The sequence below is a fragment of the Drosophila ficusphila genome, unplaced genomic scaffold (genome assembly GCF_018152265.1).
Source record: "Drosophila ficusphila isolate 14025-0441.05 unplaced genomic scaffold, ASM1815226v1 contig_636, whole genome shotgun sequence".
NCBI lineage: Eukaryota > Metazoa > Arthropoda > Insecta > Diptera > Drosophilidae > Drosophila > Drosophila ficusphila.
The window spans coordinates 3833428-3853063 of NW_025064569.1; the positions used below are offsets into that span (position 1 = coordinate 3833428).

General features: G+C 43.2%; 1 protein-coding gene across 1 annotated transcript in view; it reads left to right on the forward strand.

The window, feature by feature from the left end:
• Positions 1 to 19636, forward strand: part of LOC108101730 (sarcoplasmic calcium-binding protein, alpha-B and -A chains) — a 71179-nt gene that overhangs the window by 15091 nt on the left and 36452 nt on the right. Inside the window, exon 4 of the mRNA XM_043208743.1 lies at positions 12171 to 12251. Within this exon, the coding sequence (XP_043064678.1) occupies positions 12171 to 12251 (81 nt within the window). The remainder of the gene's footprint in view (positions 1 to 12170; positions 12252 to 19636) is intronic.

A 19636-nucleotide genomic window follows, 5' to 3' on the forward strand; every position in this document is an offset into this window, starting at 1 on the left:
GGAAAATGAATAGAAAAATCGTCTAAGATTCGATGTTGTCTAGCCTTTATGCGTTTTGTTCGACATATTTGATGACTGCAAGGGTATATAAGCTTCGGCTTGCCGAAGCTAGCTTCCTTTCTTGTTTTTTTTTTAGTTTTTACTTTAGTTTCATGCTTAATCTAAATTAATCATATAGCATATGCAAATTAATCATATAGCTTATAGTTTGCTATGCTATAGCATGTTATTTTTTTTTGGCCAATTACCTATATGGCCTCAAATCATGGCGCCCCAGTAACATACAACGGCGCTTAGGACTCAAGTTAACTCTTACGGGCTCCACCTGCCAATAAGAATGATTATTAAATCGCAACTTTATAGTATTAAAGCAGAGTATCTTTTATTAAAAATATACAAGTAACTAAAAAAAATCAATCCTTATATAAAAACTAATGTGAAGGATGAATTTGATGCTGTTTAATAAGTTTGTGGATATCAGGTTCCAATTTCTTTCTGGGTCTAACCAAATTATTTTTAAATCATTTGACATAACCATTAACATTTGGAATTTGTCTCTTCTTATCAGTCTCACATGCAATTTTTTTTTTTTAATTACGGTGTTTAATTACCGAACCTTCTCTCAACGAGACTAACTACAAGTATTTAAATCTTAGCCTAATACTTATAATAAATTAATTAAAATTAAGTTTTTTTTGGAAAAACAGCCCCAGTCGTGTGTGGCTAGTGTTCCACGTTAAAGACCGCGCCAGCCTATTTTGATGAGCGTGTAGCTTGATCGTATACTTTGCTTTTACTTTGTCGATTTCCTCTTTAAAACATCCCAAGTTTAAATCTTTATGAATGTTTTCATTTCGTATGTACCACGGTGCACCCGTTATTGTTCTCAGTACCTTTGATTGGGATCTCTGCACCACTTCTAGGTTAGTAACGCGTGCGTTCCCCCATAGCTCGGAGTCATACTTCTAAATTGGTTTAAGAACTGCATGCAAAGCGTGGTGGGCAGTATGCAGCGGATAGGCTTAAGAAACCGCTTTGGGTATCGATGTGTATTGATGTAGCTTGTAAATGGGCTGTTGCGAATGATGGCAACTCATAATGCCTGATGCATTTCTTGATCAGTATGCCAGTGCCGCCTTGAGCCTTGCCATCTGGATGGTTTGTTTTATAAAATATATAGCCATTAAGGTGAAAATGGTTTTTGTTTGTTAGATGAGTCTCTGATATAAGCATGGCGTCAATGTCATACTGATCTAGAAACGGCGAGAGCTCGTATTTGTGCTGCGAAATAGGAAACCATCTAAACTGACTTTTGTTTGAATAATAGCTACAGAAGGAGATTTTGAAAGCGCAAACCTTTACCTTGGCTATAGTTGCCAGCATTGCTTCTACGCCATTGGGCAATTGTGTGCTTGCATTTGCATGTTGGCCAGTAGTTTCTGGTTCTGGTTCAATGCTTGTTGCCGCACTATATCAGCAGTGGTTTACTGACCTGTCAACTTAGATACTGAGGCGTTCGTCCCGTTGTTGTTACTTAAAGCCTGTGCAAAAGAGACTCCCGGGATCGTGGTCGTTGATATAAATGGAGAAATGTTTCGGGTTACAGGATTTCGAGCTGCAGTTATATGTTGGCCAATCAACTTTTAACTCTTTGTAGACAGGACAACCTCTGTAATTTTCAGTGTGGTTTCCCCCACAATCACTATATTTTTTGGCAGAACGGTTCTCCTAGTTTATTGGGCAGGCCTCAGTTGAGTGTGCATCTCCGCAGGCAACGCAGACTGCATATAGAGTGCAGTAAGTCTTCATATGACCGTATTCCTGACAATTCATACATTTCACAGGCCCATTCCGCTTGTGGGGCTCATCAACGGTGATCCTACGGTGCAGCAGATATTTAAGTCCAGCTATGATCTCATAAATAGGGACTGTTGCTTTGATGCCTTTTATAACTACTTGTAGTCCTTTGCAACTTTTAAGTTGGTAGGTGTAGTAACTTATTTTTCCGCTGTCAAGGTGTTTGGCAACAGATCGATAGTCTTGTTCGTTGTCCACTTGTATTTTTGTTTTATGTAACCCCTTTTTTTGGATTTAACCCTCAGCGCACACACCTCCGTTTTTTAACACAACGCACACACTGGGGGATTTTCACCCATTCGACTTTGCCCGTTAATAACTTTACTTGTAATTGTCCGATTTTCAAAAACTTTTTTTTGTAATATGGAGAATTTTCTCAAGAATATTATGGTATAAGCTGTGAAGTTGTAAAATCAATTTTTCATACCTTAATTCGTAAAAAACTGATTGGTGTTCATAAAAAAGTTACTTTTTTTCAATAATTGTTATTAAAATGAAAAAAGTGATCAGTCTACAAAAGAAAGCATTTTTTCGAGAGTTCAGGGTACGAAATTTCAGATTTTAATGGCAGTTTAACCGTACGCTCCAAAAAGTATATTTTTAGTCATTTAAAAATTTGTCAATTTTTTCGTTGTTGCGGGTAAAGTGTGGTATAGAGTAATTCCTTTTTTGGCTCAAATTCTTTGTTTTTTGTGTTTAGACATTTTGTTCACAAGTGAAAAGTCTTTTGGGTCGTCCATTTCAGGCCTATCTTCGTAGTTTACGCATTGTTCAATTTGCAACCGCAATTGCATTTGCAACGATGGTAACAACAATCTCCTAGCCAGAAATGGCTTCACAAGGGCCGAAGACAATTCGAATTCAGCATATTGGCGCCTTTTCTATGAAAACAATGATATGTCACATGTAAAAACGCGAAAAAGGGGGTCTACATTCCATTTTTAAACGCCGAACCGCCGAAAAATCGCGCTGGGTGAAATTCACCCAGTGTGTGCGCTGAGGGTTAACAGAAACTGTTTGCTCTGATTTGATAAGTTATTTTTTTTATTGGTGCTGGCCTAAGTTGCTTGGCCTGAGGGTTTTGCGCGGTATTAACTTCTTTTGGCTCACTCAGAATAGAAAACCGATTTCTTGTTAGCGAATTTTCTGGTACAAGGGCTTCAATTTTCTTGGTGGCTTTTGATTCATTTGTTTTTTTTCGCTGCTTGTACACTTCATTTTCTTTTAATTTGCACGTACCGATCAATTCCTGTTTGAATTAACGATCCGTTAAAATTTTTAGTATTTTTGGGTTGGGTATTGGCTAGCTTGTCAGTAAGGGTTGACGAAACAGAGAGTGCAGTTCATGTGGTTGTTGTCGCCGCTGGTGTCGATGTCACCGTCTCAAACGATGGCATAATGCTGGTCGTTGTTGTTATGAGCAGATCGTTGGTAATGTTGTTGTAGGTATAAATAACAATTCACAATTACGGTCTTTGATTCACTTTTTTATTAGTAACTACTCTAATTTAATTGTGCTGTGTGTACATTAATGCTTAAGTCTATTTCTTTGAGAGAGCGCGTCACTTTCATCTATGCCGTCGCTCTTCGCTGCCGATACGGATCTCCACACCCCTTCTTTTTTCTCCAGACGGAGCTTCAAGTTGTCGTTCGGGTCAGAAAGGCCTTTGATGCCGGAGTTTCCTGTGGTGTCAGAGTTTCGGCAACCGACTGTAACGAAATAGCTAAGGGAGACATCTCAACATCGGGGCTCACCGAATTAGACGACTTCGATGAGTCTGCGCCAATGATATTTTTCAAATGGCTTACATTCCTGGTGTACGACCTACCACCACCAGAAATTTGAACAACATTTCCCTCTTGATTAGTTACTTCATATGTTGTCGTATCGAATGTTGGCGTCAGCTTATGCGGCAATACCACGTTTTTTAGGAGAACTTTGTCACCCACTTTTATATCGATCACTCCCGCTTTCCTAGCGTTGTCTGCTAACTCTTTCCCTTTCTCTTTCTTCCAGACGTCCCTGTCTTTCTCTTCTGAATCAACCGTTTCGTCAACGGGGTTCTATATGCCAGGAATTTTGTCCCTTATCACTCTGTTTCCGGGAATCCCAATCTGGATAAGATCTCTTCCATTTCCTCAATAATAATTTTCGATGATATCGACTTGATGAGTTTGAACTCCATATACCGCGAGTAATACTCGATTAGTACGAGTACATTCTCACCATTTGGTAAAGGGCCCAAAAGATCGGTCGCTAAGCATCTCCAGGGTCCATTCGGGAACGGATGCCTTTTCATTGGGGCGAATTTGATGGCAAGGGTCTGTATCGGTTACTTCGCAAAGTCTTGATAGTGAGACGGCAATATTCTCCTTTCCTGCCTTATATACTACGCGGAATCAGTAAGATTGTATTCGCAGCAACCATCTTTCAATCCTGGCCGGAGGTCGCGAAGTTGGTTTAAAAATGGTGGTTCCCAAACTTATTTTGTCTACTGCCCACTTTGAGAATAAATATTTTTTAGCGCCTCCCTTTTTTCACCTATTTAAAAATCACTATAACTTTAAATGAAATTAATTAATTATTGTGACCTATATCTGTATATTAACGGAGAATTCTAAACGAAACTTTAACTATAACTCGCAACCTGAAACCTGAGCGCAGTAGGTAACATACAACTGCGCTTAGGTCGCAAGTTCTGGGTCTCTTACCGCCCCCCTTGAGACCTGCAGCGCCCACAAGGGGGTGTTATCACCCACTTTGGGAAAGACTGAATTATAAGATCAAACAGTAATCCCGCTAAATAATAAAAAAATTTCTCCACAGCCCACACCAATGCCAGACTTTCTTTTTCTGATTGTGAATTTTTTTTCCACCGACGACAAACTCTTACTAGCAAACGATATTATGCGTGCAGTATTCGATTTATTAAATTGCACCAACACTGCTCCCAAGGCCACTGGGCTGTCATCTGCGATTAAACACGTTTTATCCTGCAGGTCAAAGTATGACAGCATTGGAACTATGGAAAGATTTTGGGATGCTTCTTCCTGTGGCTTGCCCCAACAGAACGTTTCATGGCTTTTCAGTAATTACGTCAAAGGCTCTGTATTATCCGCCAGATAAGATACAAATTTCCCATTGTATGTGACTAAACCGAGAAAGCTGCGTACCTCTTCTTTATTTTTTGGGCGCTCTAAACGTTGTAATCACCTTCACTTTCTCGGGGTCAACTTCGATCCCCTTGTTCGAGAGGATGTAACCTAGAAATTTCAATTTCTGTACTCGAAATACACATTTTTTCTCATATAGTGCTACATTATAGGCTCGAAATATTCCCTTACCTTTGGCGAGCGATTTGTCATGTTCCTCAATATTGTTCCCAAATATTATCACGCGTTATGAAGGTAGTAATTTCTCGGCTGGATTCGGTCAGCTCCAGTTGACGGTAAGCGCTTTTTAAATCGAGTCGCGAAAAATACTTGGCACCTTTCAGCTTGGTCATAAACGTTTCGGACCTTGGCAACGGGTAGTTTTCTCGTTGTATTGCTTTGTTTGCGCGTCTCATGTTCAAACATACCCGGATATCCCCGTCGTCCTTAAACGCAATCACAACTGGCGATATCCAAGCCCTCGGGCCCAATACTGGTTCGATCATATCAAAATTTAAGGCTTCTTCCAATTTATCGGTGACTTTACTTTCCAACGCTATTGGCAAAAAAGCCAAAATTAGCGTCACGAGGTTTATGGACGGCCCCTTACCATACCCCTCCGAAACGGCTATACCGAGTAGGTCTGAGAATCGGCCAACATCTGTTTTTCATCCTCTTAAATACTACTCGACATACCAAAAATCGCATATAAACTGAGTTACTACCTCATCACACTGACAAACACATGCTAACATAGCATTTTAACGCAATTTTTGTGAAATCGTTTTTCCAGCTGATTTAAGAGTCTGGATGACTTCCTGCTGTCCTTTTAAGCACTTAGAAGCTGGTGGGATTGCAAACACATCTTTTTATACTCTCTAATGATAACAAAAATTATGAGTTAACTTTAACCAAAAAAAAAAGAGACCGCCGTTGTTAAAAACTAAAAATTTGAAGAGTGTGCTAAACTGGTGTCCAGCCTGATTTCGAGGTATTTAGGTTCAGAGGCTTGGTAAAGGAAAACGATAAAAGCGAATGGGACAAAATTAACGGTGCATGTTGTCCTATTAATAGAGCAAACGTACATAAAAAAATTCGCCGAAAAATTTTTGGGGAAAGGTGAAATTGGAGTTCAAAAATGGGGATTGCATAGTGTGCTAAACTCGTGTCCACTACTGTATGTATATACGTTTAAAAAAGGCAAAAAAAATTTTGATTTTTTCAAAATTGCAACTGGATTAACTTCTTAAATACTGACTACACAATTTTTGGAAAAGTTTCCTTGAGGTATCTTTAAAACTGAGAGATTAGCTTATACAGAAACATATAGAGACAGATACAGGGACAGGCTGACAGACGTACACATCTAGATCATGTTCTGATTATGAATATATGTACATATATACATTAAACGGTCTGAGAAGTTACTTTCAATGCGCTGCAAACTTTTGACTGAAATTATTATACTTTTAATTGTTCTTCATCAAACAGGCATGATTTTTCGCAAATTGTGCTTTCCTCAGTTACAAATTAAATTGGATCATATAAATGCCAAAAGAAAAATCGAAAATGTTTATAAAATATTAAAATGTTTATGAAATATTATAAAAACAGAAAATTAAAACGCTATAGTTTTTTACCACACAACCAGGATTTTGGAAATATCTATTTATTTCCTCTCTACCATATAGTTTCCATAGGAAAGATCGAAAAAAAAATTACATTCTTTAACTCCACCCGGGAGCATAGAGCCTCTACAACTTTGAAGAGGATTCATTTATCATTGGTTTTCGATCGTACTGGTGATAAGCCAGTAGCGACTTATCCTAGCGGTGGGGTTGCCACCTGGCGCCATCTAGGATTGACGAAAAGTTCTATTGTTGGGTCCATAGTAACGTGGACGAGGGGGTGTGCGGGTCCGGGGAGCCGAAATTTGTTACTAATGTTAAGTGAGCGAAAGAGCATAGAAGTGGTAGAGATTTGGAAAAAGAGACCGTTTCTTTTTCTCGGGGAGCCTGGGACTCGAACATGGGCCTTCCGGACCGGAGGTCAGCGCTCTACCTGCTGGGCCACGGTCCCCCCAAAGATCGAAAAACTATATAAAATTAATGGAAATTATGTTTCATGTCATTGTTTTTGATTAAGTTTTATATTAGGTTTTTTAAAGGACTCTTAAATTTCGAAATCAATTTCATGAAAATTGCACGACTATATCACACAGATGTAATAAAAACAATCATTGAAGTTATAAAAATATCAAAGAAAAATCGTCGTCGATGTTTTGGTATTATATTAGGTTGTTTGGTAATGACATACCGGTTTTCACATTCAAATTTAGCGCTTCGCTTGTAAAGTCAAATATAATCGTATCTGGCAATGCTGTATATCGTTTGAATGGAATTGGCATCACCTTTAAAATAACATGTAGTTTGTTTTCATGAGCTTCCACGTTAACAAATTACAATTGATTGAAATGGAGTTCACAAACGCAGAAATTTGGGCAATTTTGAAATTTTATTTCGCACACGGAAAAACTGCTGCGGAATCTCGCAGACAGATTATTGCTGTCTTAGGAGTTAACAAACTTTCGATTCAAACCGCCTAACAGTGGTTTAGGCGATTCCGAAGTGGCAATTTTGATACCGAAACACCCAAGCCTTCCGGGCGACCAGTGACCGTTGATACGGATAAAATCATGGAAATAGTTGATCGAGATCGTCATGTGACTATTAGAACCATCGCAGAGGAGCTGCAACTAAGCTCAGAAACCGTCCATAGGCATTTAAAGTCGAAAAATTTAACAAAAAAGCTCGATGTATCAATCTGCGAATCTTTGTTGCACCGTTATAAACTCGACTCATTTCTTGATCGGTTAGTGACTTGTGATGAAAAATAGATCACATATGACAACATAAAACGAGTGAGTCGTCTCAAACGGTGGCAAAGCCAGGACTGACGGCTCAGAAGGTGTTGCTGAGTGTATGGTGGGATATCAGAGCAATTATTCATTATAAAGTGTTGCCCTATGGCCAAACCATCAATTCTGACCTCTACTGTGAACAACTGGAGCGATTGAAGATTGCATTTGAACAGAAGCGGCCAGCCAATGTGAATCGTAAGGGCGTTGTGTTCCATTATGACAACGCCAGGCCCCATACATCTTTGGTGAGGGGTCACAAGCTACGGGAGCTTGGTTGGGAAGTGTTAATGTATCCACCTTATAGTCCGGACATTGCCCCAGCGATTACCATCTGTTTTTGGCCATGACAAATTTTTTCGATGGACAAAAATTGATTTCAAGGGAGGATTGTGAAAATCGAAGCGGACATCGACTGCTCTACCGCCGCCCTGGAAGAGGTACTCGTCACAGCAGCCAGGATCTCAACACCACAACGACATGATGTGCAAATAAAGTAGTTCAAAACCAACCTGCAAATTGAACAGCTAGGTCTGAAAAAAACGGCGTCTGCGACGGGCGTGGCAAACCAGCAGATCGCCATGCTCAAAGCAACGTCGAAATGAAGCCACCCGCAAACTAAACCGGGTTCTGAAGCAAGATGCCGAAAACGCACAACTGAGATATATCGAGAAACTCTCTCCAACTAGTGCAAAGCATCCTTTGTGGAGGGCTCACCCAAATCTAAGCTCCCCGGCTGAAACCGTCTCCCCGATAAGAAATTTTTCAGGTGGCTGGGCGCGCAGCGACACAGACAGACCCAAAAATCCCGCCGCAAGTCCTTTTGTTCTACCTGAAATCCAAACTGAAAACGAATCTACAATACCATCGTTTCGACCGAATGAGATCACCAAAGTCATCCGGAGGCTAAAACCGAAAAAGGCTCCCGGCGGTGACCAAATACAGTAGACCCGGTTATAGCAACTTTCAAGGGACCGACGATTTTTCGTCGTTATACCCGGAAGACGCAAGGAACAAAAAAACGTTTTTTTGTTTATTTATGGTTGCCGTCTTCGTAATAGGTTTTTAAAATAAATCAAATTAGTTTTTTAATTAAAACAAAAAATTTAAAAAATTTTATTCAAAAGCATGGGTTTCTCATAATACTAAAAACTGAGTGAGCTTTTATTGCATCTTTTGCATTTGCCAAATTTACGCTTTTAGTTTTACTCGGGAAAAAACAGAAAAAACTAGAATTATAACGGGACATCTCATGGAAAAGGCTATGAGGTCTGCACACACAGTGTGACGTCGGCATTGCACTTCGACTCTCTCTCTCTCTCTCTCGCATCAACGTTGTTAAGGCGACAGCTAAAACTAACAAAGAATAGTGACAGTGTAAGATCCTTCGTGTCGCTGCTACGCACACAAGCAAAGGTGCCGATCACTAATAAATACATACATTTCTAACAGCGTGTTTTGATGCTTAAATTGGGCACTATTGCAATGTATTTTTTTTCTGCACGACGCAATATCCGGTAAAATTTTTCAATTTTCTTGAAAAATTTCGTTCGTATAAGCGGTTTGTCGCTAAAAGCGGAAACGCTCTAAGCGGAGGCCCTTTCATATAAGTTTGTATGGGGACCAACCAAACCATTGAGCTTTCGTCGCAAAACCCGGACGGACACTATAAGCGGAGTCGTTGTAACAGGATTCTACTGTAACTCCAAAAATTATAATTGAACTTAAAAACTGTGCTATTGAGGTCATCTGTAAACTCTTCAATGGGATCATAAGTCTTGGCTACTACCCAAAAAAATGGAAAAAGTCAATAATTATAATGATACCGAGGCCCGGAAAAGATCACACGATTCCATCCTCTTACAGACCAATAAGTCTTTTATCATGCCTGTCCAAACTGTTCGAAAAAATGCCTTCTAATACGCATATTACCATATATGGAAGCTCATAACATTATCCCAGCCCATCAATTTGGCCTCAAAGTAAATAAAATAACATCAGAGATTCGCACAGCCTTCGAACATAGAGAATACTGCAGCGCGATATTCCTCAACGTATATCAAGCATTCGATCGCGTCTGGCTCAACGGTCTTATGCAAATCAAAACACACTTTCCCGGATACACTCATAAATTACTCGAGTCGTATCTCTATAACAGAGTCTTCACAGTGAGGTGCAACATAACAATATCCGAAAACTATAAAATCGAAGCTGGAGTCCCACAAGGAAGCGCACTTGGACCTACTCTATTTGTCCTTTACACAGCGGATATTCCCACGAGCGTCCGACTACTAACATCCACCTTCGCTGACGATACTGCGATACTCAGCCGCTCCAGATGCCCAGTCCGTGCAACATCCCAATTAGCCAACCACCTCACGGTAGTAGAGAAGTGGCTATCCGACTGGCGTATCAAAATAAACGAACAGAAGTGTAAGCACGTAACGTTTACTCTCAACAGACAATCATGCTCTCCGATCTACTTGAATAGCACACAAATCCCCCAAGTCAACGAAGTAACGTATCTCGGCGTCCACCTCGATAGACGCCTAACATGGCGTACACACATCGAATGCAAGAAACTACATCTAAAACTAAAACCCAGCAGCCTCCACTGGATTATAAACGCCCGATCGCCCATGTGTCTGGACTACAAGGTACTGCTCTACAACTCCACTCCTAATCCAATCTGAACGTATGGCTCCCAGCTCTGGGGGAACACGAGCAAAACTAACATAGACATCATAAAGCCCGCTCAAGCAAAGATCCTGAGAACTATCACTGGGGCACCATGGTATATTCGAAAACAAAACATTCACAGGGACCTTGGCATTTCGCAGTAAAAGATGAAATAGAGAAGAAAAAAGCGTCATACAAAGAAAAACTCTCAGCACACCCAAATCCTCTCGCAAGGGATCTGGCTTGGGTCTCCAGAAGAACACGCCTACAACGTAGCGACCTTCCAACTCAGCCATAATTTTTCAGGGCCATTTTTACTGCGCCAGTCTATATGACTGATAGTAAGCTTATAGTATATGATTTGATACACTTATTGTTAGTCCCGTAAGGAGAAGATTCAATAAACAAAGCAAAGCTTTATCAAAAAAAAAAAAAAAAATCTGATCAAAAACAACGGAGTGAGAATTTTTTATTTCATTCTCTCGTATGGGAGCTATCTATAGTCCTCCGATCTGGCCCGTTCCGACTTATATACTGCGTGCAAAACCTACACAACTTTTGGGAAAGTTTCAGCAAGATAGCTTTGAAACTGAGAGACTAGTTTAAAGAGAAACAGACAGACGGACAGACGGACGACGGACAGACGTGTTTCAATTCAGATCGTGATGCTGATAAAGAATGTATGGGTGATTCCATATCAGATTTGCAGTCGATATTGGGAAATTCGATAAGATATTTTTTTTTCATGCTTTTTATCAAAAATAAATCGACACGTATTTTTTTATATGGCTCAGAAAAATTTTTTGACGAAGTTATGATTTTTTGAATTTTTGATGAACTTCCTTTTTATTGATGACAGTCGCGTTTTACAGCCCCAATAACTCGATAACCGTACGTCGCAGAAAAAAATCTATAGGAAGTAAAAATTTCATCCTTCCTTCTTCTTAGCAAAACTTTCGTGAAATGATTTGTTTAAACAATTTTTCACCACAAAAAGTTCAAATGTTTATAGCAAATTAAATTTTCTCCAACTTGGACAATTTTTATTTTCGTTTTTTTTTTATCACAATAAATCCTTCAAATTCTTCTGATGAACATACTAAAATTTCAGAATGGTATCAAAAGTAGTTTTTGAGTTATAGAATATTCAAGATCATCATGCACGGTCCGCGCGCTCGGTCTCAGGGCGTGCGCCGACCAACGACTCTAACGAGCGTCAATTCGCTTCGCGCGCGCATAGTAAGGGTGCGAGGCATGTACCAGTAACCAGGGATCATGTTACTGCTGTCATTTATTAAAGTTTAGCGCTTTTAAATAAACAAGCCAGTTATGAAAGTGCTTACAAAAAAAAAAAAACAAAGATATACATTTCAGCTTTGTGTCATTTGATTCCTTTATCTATAAAATATTGAGTTCTCTTTTTTTAATCCTTAATTCCCTATCCCTTTTAGGTGCTGTTACTTAGTGTATTAATCTGCCACTCTGTGAACTCATATCATCCGCTTTCCAAAATGTTATATTAAGTAATATAAACTAAATAGATTGTTTTAATTTATCTTTTTAGGATGGAAAAATATCAAATCAGGAGTTCAAGGATGCAGTAAAAAAAACATGCGTGGGGAAAAAATACGAGGAATTTCCACAGGTAAGAGTAAAACCGTGGACAAAGGGGTTTTAATTTTTTACAATACAATAGTAATTTTAAAAATAAAACCAGACCCCACCACCACCGGCTTCTATGCGAGACGCACCAACAACAAGCAGTGATTTAATTTCTGCTACCTCGGCAAAAGTAACGGAAACAACTAAAGCAACGACCACTATTGCGAAAACGGATTCAACGGCTCCATCGCAAACTGCAACAAGCGGTTCCGGCCATACAGACCGGTATGGATCGCTACATCCAGATAAAGCGTAAGCTTAGCCCGCAAAACACGGTTGGTAACAAACCAAAGATAAACCGTACAATCCAAACCAAACCAAACTTCCAACAACAGCAACAGATTTTCCCTCTTAGCAGATGGTGAGAGCCAAGCTGAGCCGGAGCAAGTGACTCAAAAGAAACCAAAGCCCCCACCTATTTATATTAGGGAAAAAAGCTCAAACGTCCTGGTCAACAAAATTGTTGCGCTGGTCGGGGATGGAAATGTTCATATTGTTCCGCTTATTAAAGGGAACATCCACGAAACTAAAGTTTTGAAACGAAGTATGAAAAATACTTCCGAGCTGTGTCCAAATACCTGGAAGAAACAAAAAAGAATTTTTATACCTACCAACTAAAAAGCAGCAAAGGGCTACAAGTAGTACTAAAAGGAATCGAACCCGACGTCGCCTCCTCTGAGATACTAGAAGCCCTTAAAGACAAGGGACAAGGCTAAGAATGTTAGCAATATTTTCAACAAAAATAAAAAGCCGCAACCACTCTTTAGGGTCGAGCTCGAGCCAGATTGCAAAACCCTAAAGAAAAATGAAGTGCACCCGATCTACAAGCTGCAGTTCTTACTGCATCGGAGGATCCCAGTCGAAGAACCACACAAACGGAACGGCCCAGTGCAATGCACAAATGGTCAGGAGTTTGGACACACCAGGACATACTGCACACTTTGGTCAGTCTGTGTAGTCTGCGGAGACTTCCACAATTCCGCACACTGTCCTGCTAACAAAGAAGACCCCCATACAAAAAATGTGGGAACTGCGGAGGAAACCATACAGCAAACTACAGAGGCTGTCTGGTCTACAAGCAGCTGAAGAGTCGCATGCGACAAGCGAAAGCTACGCGTCAACAAAATACACAAAATGTGTGTTTTAAATCAAAAACTACGCCAGACGTATTTTTCGCCAAGGCAGCTAGATCAACTTTCGGTCCGCTCAGTACCACCAACGGCGTCTCCTACGCTGATGCTCTACGAACGGGTATGGAAAATCCACTCCAGCCACACTCAGAAAACGCTAAGCAAGTCCCAGTCCAGCCACAAAGCAATTTGGAAACTGATGATGTTAACCATGAAACCAAGTATGATGGAGTTCATGTCATTTATGAAAACGACCATGCAAACGCTGGTCCAGAACCAGAATATGGTTGTTATTATTATTATTAGGGGGGGGAAGGTTACTTCGACCCAACTGGATCTATTGTACCCCCTATCTGAGCTTAGAGCTCACCCATCAACCCGGCTCCTTCGATAAGGTTAAGGAGCTTTATCGGGTCGATGCTTCCGGAGGTCCCAAGTGTAAGGAACCTGGACCCGAGGGCTCTGCTCCTTAGGCTACTTAGTGCTGGGCAATCTGATATTATGTGTATGGAGGTTTCATCCTCGCTATCACAGAATCTGCATGTTTTCCTGTTTGTAATCCCTATATTAAATAGGTGTCTCCTTAGTTTGCAATGTCCGGTTAGTAAGCCGGTAACTATCCTAAGTGATCTCTTCCCTAGTAGTATAAGTTTCTTAACCCTCTTCATGTCATAATTGACGATGAGGGTTTTGGCTTGTCTTTGGCCTGTGGTGTCTACCCAGCAGGCTTGCCTCATATGTACCTCTTCCGTTCTTAGGTAATCTTTGACTGTGTGTCTGCCTATGCCACAGTAAGGCTCGGGTCCTATAAGGGGTCGTTCCGCCCCTAGTTTTGCTAGCCTGTCGGCTAGTTCATTCCCGGATATGTCTTTGTGTCCTGGAATCCATCTTAATGACAGCCTGTTCTTGCTGCCCAGAAGGTTCAGCTTTGTTCTTACTTCTCGAACCAGCTTCGAGGTGATTCTATTTCTGCATAGTGCAGTAATTGCCGCTCGACTGTCCGAGAGGATCACAATGTCCTTGTTTGTGTACCCACGCTTCATATTGAGCTCTGCACACCGTCCTATGGCGCAAACTTCAGCTTGGAATATGCTGGTGTATTGGCCTAACGATTCATGGTACTTGATTCGTGGTCCTACTACGCCAAGGCCAGTGCCTTGGTGTGTTAGAGACCCGTCCGTATACCACGCTATAGTGTGACTCGCCATGGAGTGTACTTCCTTCATGGTGGTCCATTCTTTCTTGTTGCTCAGATGAGCAGAGAAATTCTTTTCGAAGATGAATTCTACTGTCATTTCGTCCCTGGGGTGTGAACTCAGGGGAAATTCGACTAGTAGTTTTGCAGCATCCCTAGAGCTGAGGATGCGGTCACTGCCATTACCACAAGAAGTGATTCTTAGTAGGGTGGCCTTCCGTTGTAATTCTACTACGCAGTGTAGCGGAGTGAGTTCCATGAGAACTTCCAGTGCCGCAGTGGGGCAGGTTCTCATTGCTCCTGTCATACATATGCATGCCAGTCTTTGCAGCCTTTGGAGCTGTCTCTGTGCGGTAACGAGCCTAGCTCTTTTTACCCCAGGCTACTGCCCCATATGTGAGTATTGGCCTCACAATTATAAGGTATAACCATCTGATAATTTGGGGTGAGGTCCCCCAAGATTTCCCTGCAATTTTCCGACAGGTGAAAAGAGCCCTGAGGCACTTATCCACTGTCTTTTGCATATGGGTTGCAAACGTTAGCCTCCTGTCGAAGGTAAATCCGAGGTACTTAACTTCCCGGCTTATTGCTACGGGTGTAGCTCTGTCTCATCTTCTTTAGTTTGTACTTTTTTGTAAAAAGAACACTGACTGTTTTTGCGGGGTTGAGGTTAAGTCCGAGTTGGACAATATCGCAAAGCGTTTCTTGAAATTTCCCTTTGGCTACTATTACTATGTCATCGGCATAGCCCTGGCATTGTTCTCCTCTGTCGGCGAGTTTCCTTAGTAGTTCATCTACTAGTAGGCTCCACAGTAAAGGAGACAAAACTCCTCCTTGCGGACATCCTCTGCTTGTGGCAACGGTCATTGTGCAGTTGCCAATGGTCGCCATTGCCTGCCTGGAGCTTAACAAGGCTCCAATCCACCTTCTTGTTGTCGCGTCTATATTCCTTCTGGCGAGGGCCGCTAAGACAGCATCATGCGACGCGTTGTCAAAGGCTCCCTCTATATCCAGAAAGGCGCAGATTGCAACTTCTTTGTTGTCCACTGCCCCTTCAAGAGTGTGACAAAGTTGGTACAGTGCAGTGTCTTTTGAACGACCTGCCCTGTATGCGTGCTGCGTGGGTTGCAGCGGACAGTCCTTAAGAACTGTGCTCCTAATATGGTGGTCTACCAGCTTTTCTAACTTTTTAAGGCAAAACGAAGTTAAGCTGATAGGTCTGAAGGACTTTGGGTTGGTGATGTCTTTCTTCCCTGCTTTGGGGATGAAGACCACCCTAGCTCTACGCCACGCATTTGGGATGTGTCCAATTGCTAGGCTGCTTAGCATCAGTCTCCTTAAGCGGGTTAGGAGTACGTCCAGTCCCTGCTGCAGGAATGATGGAGAGATACCATCCAGACCAGGGGACTTAAATGGTTGGAAGGTCCCAATTGCCCATTTAAGTCTCTCCGGGGAGACTAAAGACTTGGCAATTGCCCAGTCCTCTGCGCTTGGTCTGAGATATCTTGGAGTGGACGTTGCCTCCATTTGGTTGGCCGTATCTTCCATCAGGGATGAGCTCCCGGGGAAGTGTGTTTCAAAGAGTAAAGCTAGTTTATCCCTGTCGTCGGAAGTGTAAGAGTTGTCACATTTCCTCAGGGCTAGGTTACTTTCTGGTGCAACTTTGGCCCTAGCCTTGTGCAATCTGGCCCCTTCATGGGCTGTGCTGATTGCCTCACATAAGTCTTTGTAGTTCTTCCGTTTGGCCTTCCTGATCTCTTTGTTATAGAGCGTCAGGCTTTGTTTATATTGTCTCCAGTTATCCTCGCTCGTTTTTGCTCTGTTGAAGAGCCGGCGGGTGGAGATTCGGAGCCGTTCCAGGTTGTCATTCCACCATGGGGCGTCTCTATCTGCTTTCCGTCTGCCAAGACGACAACGTTCCTCGAACGCATTGGTTATCTTCTTGCAGAGGTTATCCACTGCCTGATCCAATACTAAAGAATGTCTGGGTATACCTGACGGTTCGTTAGAGAGATCGAGCTCAAGAGAGGACTTGAACCGATCCCAGTTTGTTTTCTTGGGATTCCTTTTGGGGGCGTCCCTAGCGGTGGTGAAGTCTAATTCAAATCTAATGATTCGGTGGTCCGACATTGATTCCTCTGGCGACACCTGCCAGTTCTTAATAAGTGGTCCTAGAGACCTGCTCATAAGAGTTATGTCTAGGACCTCCTCTCTTACTCTAGTAATGAATGTCGGTGTGGACCCGACATTACCGATTTCTAGGTTACTATTTACAATAAATTCTATTAGCTGCTCACCTCTGTTGTTGACATCGGTGCTTCCCCATATCACGTGATGTGCATTGGCGTCACACCCGATGATTAGGGGCATCTTCTTCCTCCTGCAGAATTCCACGAGTCCGATGATTTCCGGTGGTGGGCATGCTGCATCCCCAGCAAAATACGCCGATGCTATGGCGATCGCTGGTAACCTTCCTGCGCCGCTCACAGTTACCGCGACACAGTCACTGCTTAGGAACTCTGAAAAGATATTATAATTGATATTTTTTTTATTAATATGCATGCTCTTGGGTGTGCACCCCGTTGGTCGCATATTACCTTTGATTCCTTGGTGTACAGGCCTTTAATGCCCTGATTGCACCAAGGCTCCTGTATGAGAGCTAGCCCGAGACGGCTGATGCCGCCTTGGCTCGGTGTAGGTTCACCTGGGCTAGCCTCGAGCTGCTGTGTGCAGCCATCATTGGAGCGGATGCTCCATCTTTGGTGAAGGGGGCGGGTGTTCCCCTCCACTGCCATCCGTCAGAGTGACGTCAGCCTCCATTTCGTCGTTATTGTCGGAGGGCGTAGGATGCTTCTCATCCTCATTCCTCACGTCTGTAACGGCGCCAGGGTCCTCCTCTGTACCCATAGGCTCCTGTGGCTCGTCGAGGGATTCCGCGACCTCCACTTTGCCATCTGGGGAACCAGAGGGCGCTCTTTCTGTTGCGGCCATCTTTGCCGCCTTTCTCAGCCCACTCACCGAGACGGTACCGTACCTAAAGTTGAGCTGATGCCCTCTAGCTACGATCTCGTCTCGGGTGAGCTGGTCGATCCCGATGACAAGGAGAGCTCCGCCTCCATCGTTCCTCCGGGAGACCACTCTCCAGGCATCCGTCTCCAGCCTGTTCTGTCGCCCAAGCATCGTGAGGAGTTCCTCATTTTCTCTTTCCGAGCTTCTGGGGCAGAAGACCGTGACATTATATGCCGCGGGGATATCTTCTCCCACCTTGGTTTCTAGGGGCATACCCTTCCACGTTCTGAGCAAGGGCACAACGGCCCTCAGCCAGTCCGCTGAGTCCTGGTACAGGCAGTCGATGAGGAGGTATCCTACCCTGAAGTGGATGCCTCAAAACGAGACTGCCGTGTCCCATGCCGACGTGATTACGTCGTCCATGATGGCCTCCTCCAACTCGGACAGTTCTTCGTGGCTAAAGTGCACCTGTGGGAAGTCCTCAGGTAACACCGCCACTCTGACCCTCTTGGCGGCCTCCGCATAGGAGGTGTGTGTGCCAGTGAGAGGGGCTGTGGAGATGGAGGGTGGCTGCTTCGCACTCCCTTCACTTGCCTCGGTACGCTGAGTGTTCCAGCAGATGCCTTAGGGGGAGGTCTCCTTGCTGCCGCCGCCTTTGAGGTGCAAGGCTCCTCAGGCTTTGGGCAGGAGGGAGTTGCCTTAACGTCATTAGTGCCCTCTGACTTCGACCTTTTTGGGGTGTCCGTCGGAGGGGTGAGGGTGCTGTTACCCCGCTTGCTTGCAGGTGCACTACTTGGGGGCCGCTGGTCGTGGCTCCTTTGCCTTCCTCAGTGCCTCGTCAGGTGACATGCCCTGCTGGAGGTATCTGAGGTACCATTTTGTTTTGGACCCCGGCAGGCCTCTCCTGTTGGGGTCGTCTAGGCCTCTAGGTTGTCCTTTGGCAGGCCTGGTCCTCTGTCCAGCCGCGGGGGGTGGGCGTGCCAGCCGGGATGGTCCTGCTGGTCGCGCACGTTCCCCGACTGGAACAGTTGACCATTGTGGGGGATGTCCCACATCTTGCGTCCGAGACGCACTCCTGGAGGCAGGGATGTCCTGCGGTAGTTTGGTGTTCGTATGCTTCTTCATAATCGAATCCCACGAGTTGCGGAGAAAATATGGTCCACCCGGGCAGAGATCCGCCATACCCGGGTAAGGCGCGGTTAGGACAGGCGGTCGCCACTTGCCTGAACCCTCCGTGAAAGACTGGGCTATTTGTTATTCCGGGCCCCCAGCCAGGCTGACTATCGGCACGGGTCGGATGACACCTTAGTCCGGCACCGGAGTGAGATTGTGGGAGGGGAAGTTGGTAGGTAATTGTGAGGGAAGCGGGGGTGTGTGAGGCTACAATTTGAAGACGGCCAAACAAGCGTCTTATCAGTACACCGACTTCGGTGTACCCACTGTTTGTCCGGGGTTGCTTATTAGCTTGCGCTTATTCACAACTAACCTTACGAAGAAAGCCGTTCGCTATCCGCAACCTGCGTCCCGCCTGGTGGCCTCAGCTAAGCCCCCTCTTGAACATCTCACTAGTTCTCGAGGAACATGGTTGTTGAATCATTTCATTTTATAATTTGAAGTTCTACTAATTAGATATATAAATGTAATTATAGTTATCTTAAATACTCTTATATTAAGCTCGAATTGAATTACCTGAATTGAAGTACTACTTGATGAAAAAAACTTAATTTGAGCCATCCGGACCATCCAAATATAATCCAAACATTAAAAAATATTTAAATAAAGCTTAGCAGGAGCCTTTAAGAATAGCTTACTGAGCGCCAATTCGTTTCAAAATTTTCTTTTGCAAAATTGTGCCGCGCCTGATGATGGATCTCTGTGATTTTTGGAGAACTTGCCATTTTTGATGGCACCAAGTGTTGGCAAGTGTGTAAAGTCCGGAGTTTTAAACACCTTGTCGGCCTCAGAATGAGCCAAAGCGGCTCAGAACATGGTAGAATTGGAGGCTTTTTTCACTATAAGCCGCTTATCTCGAAC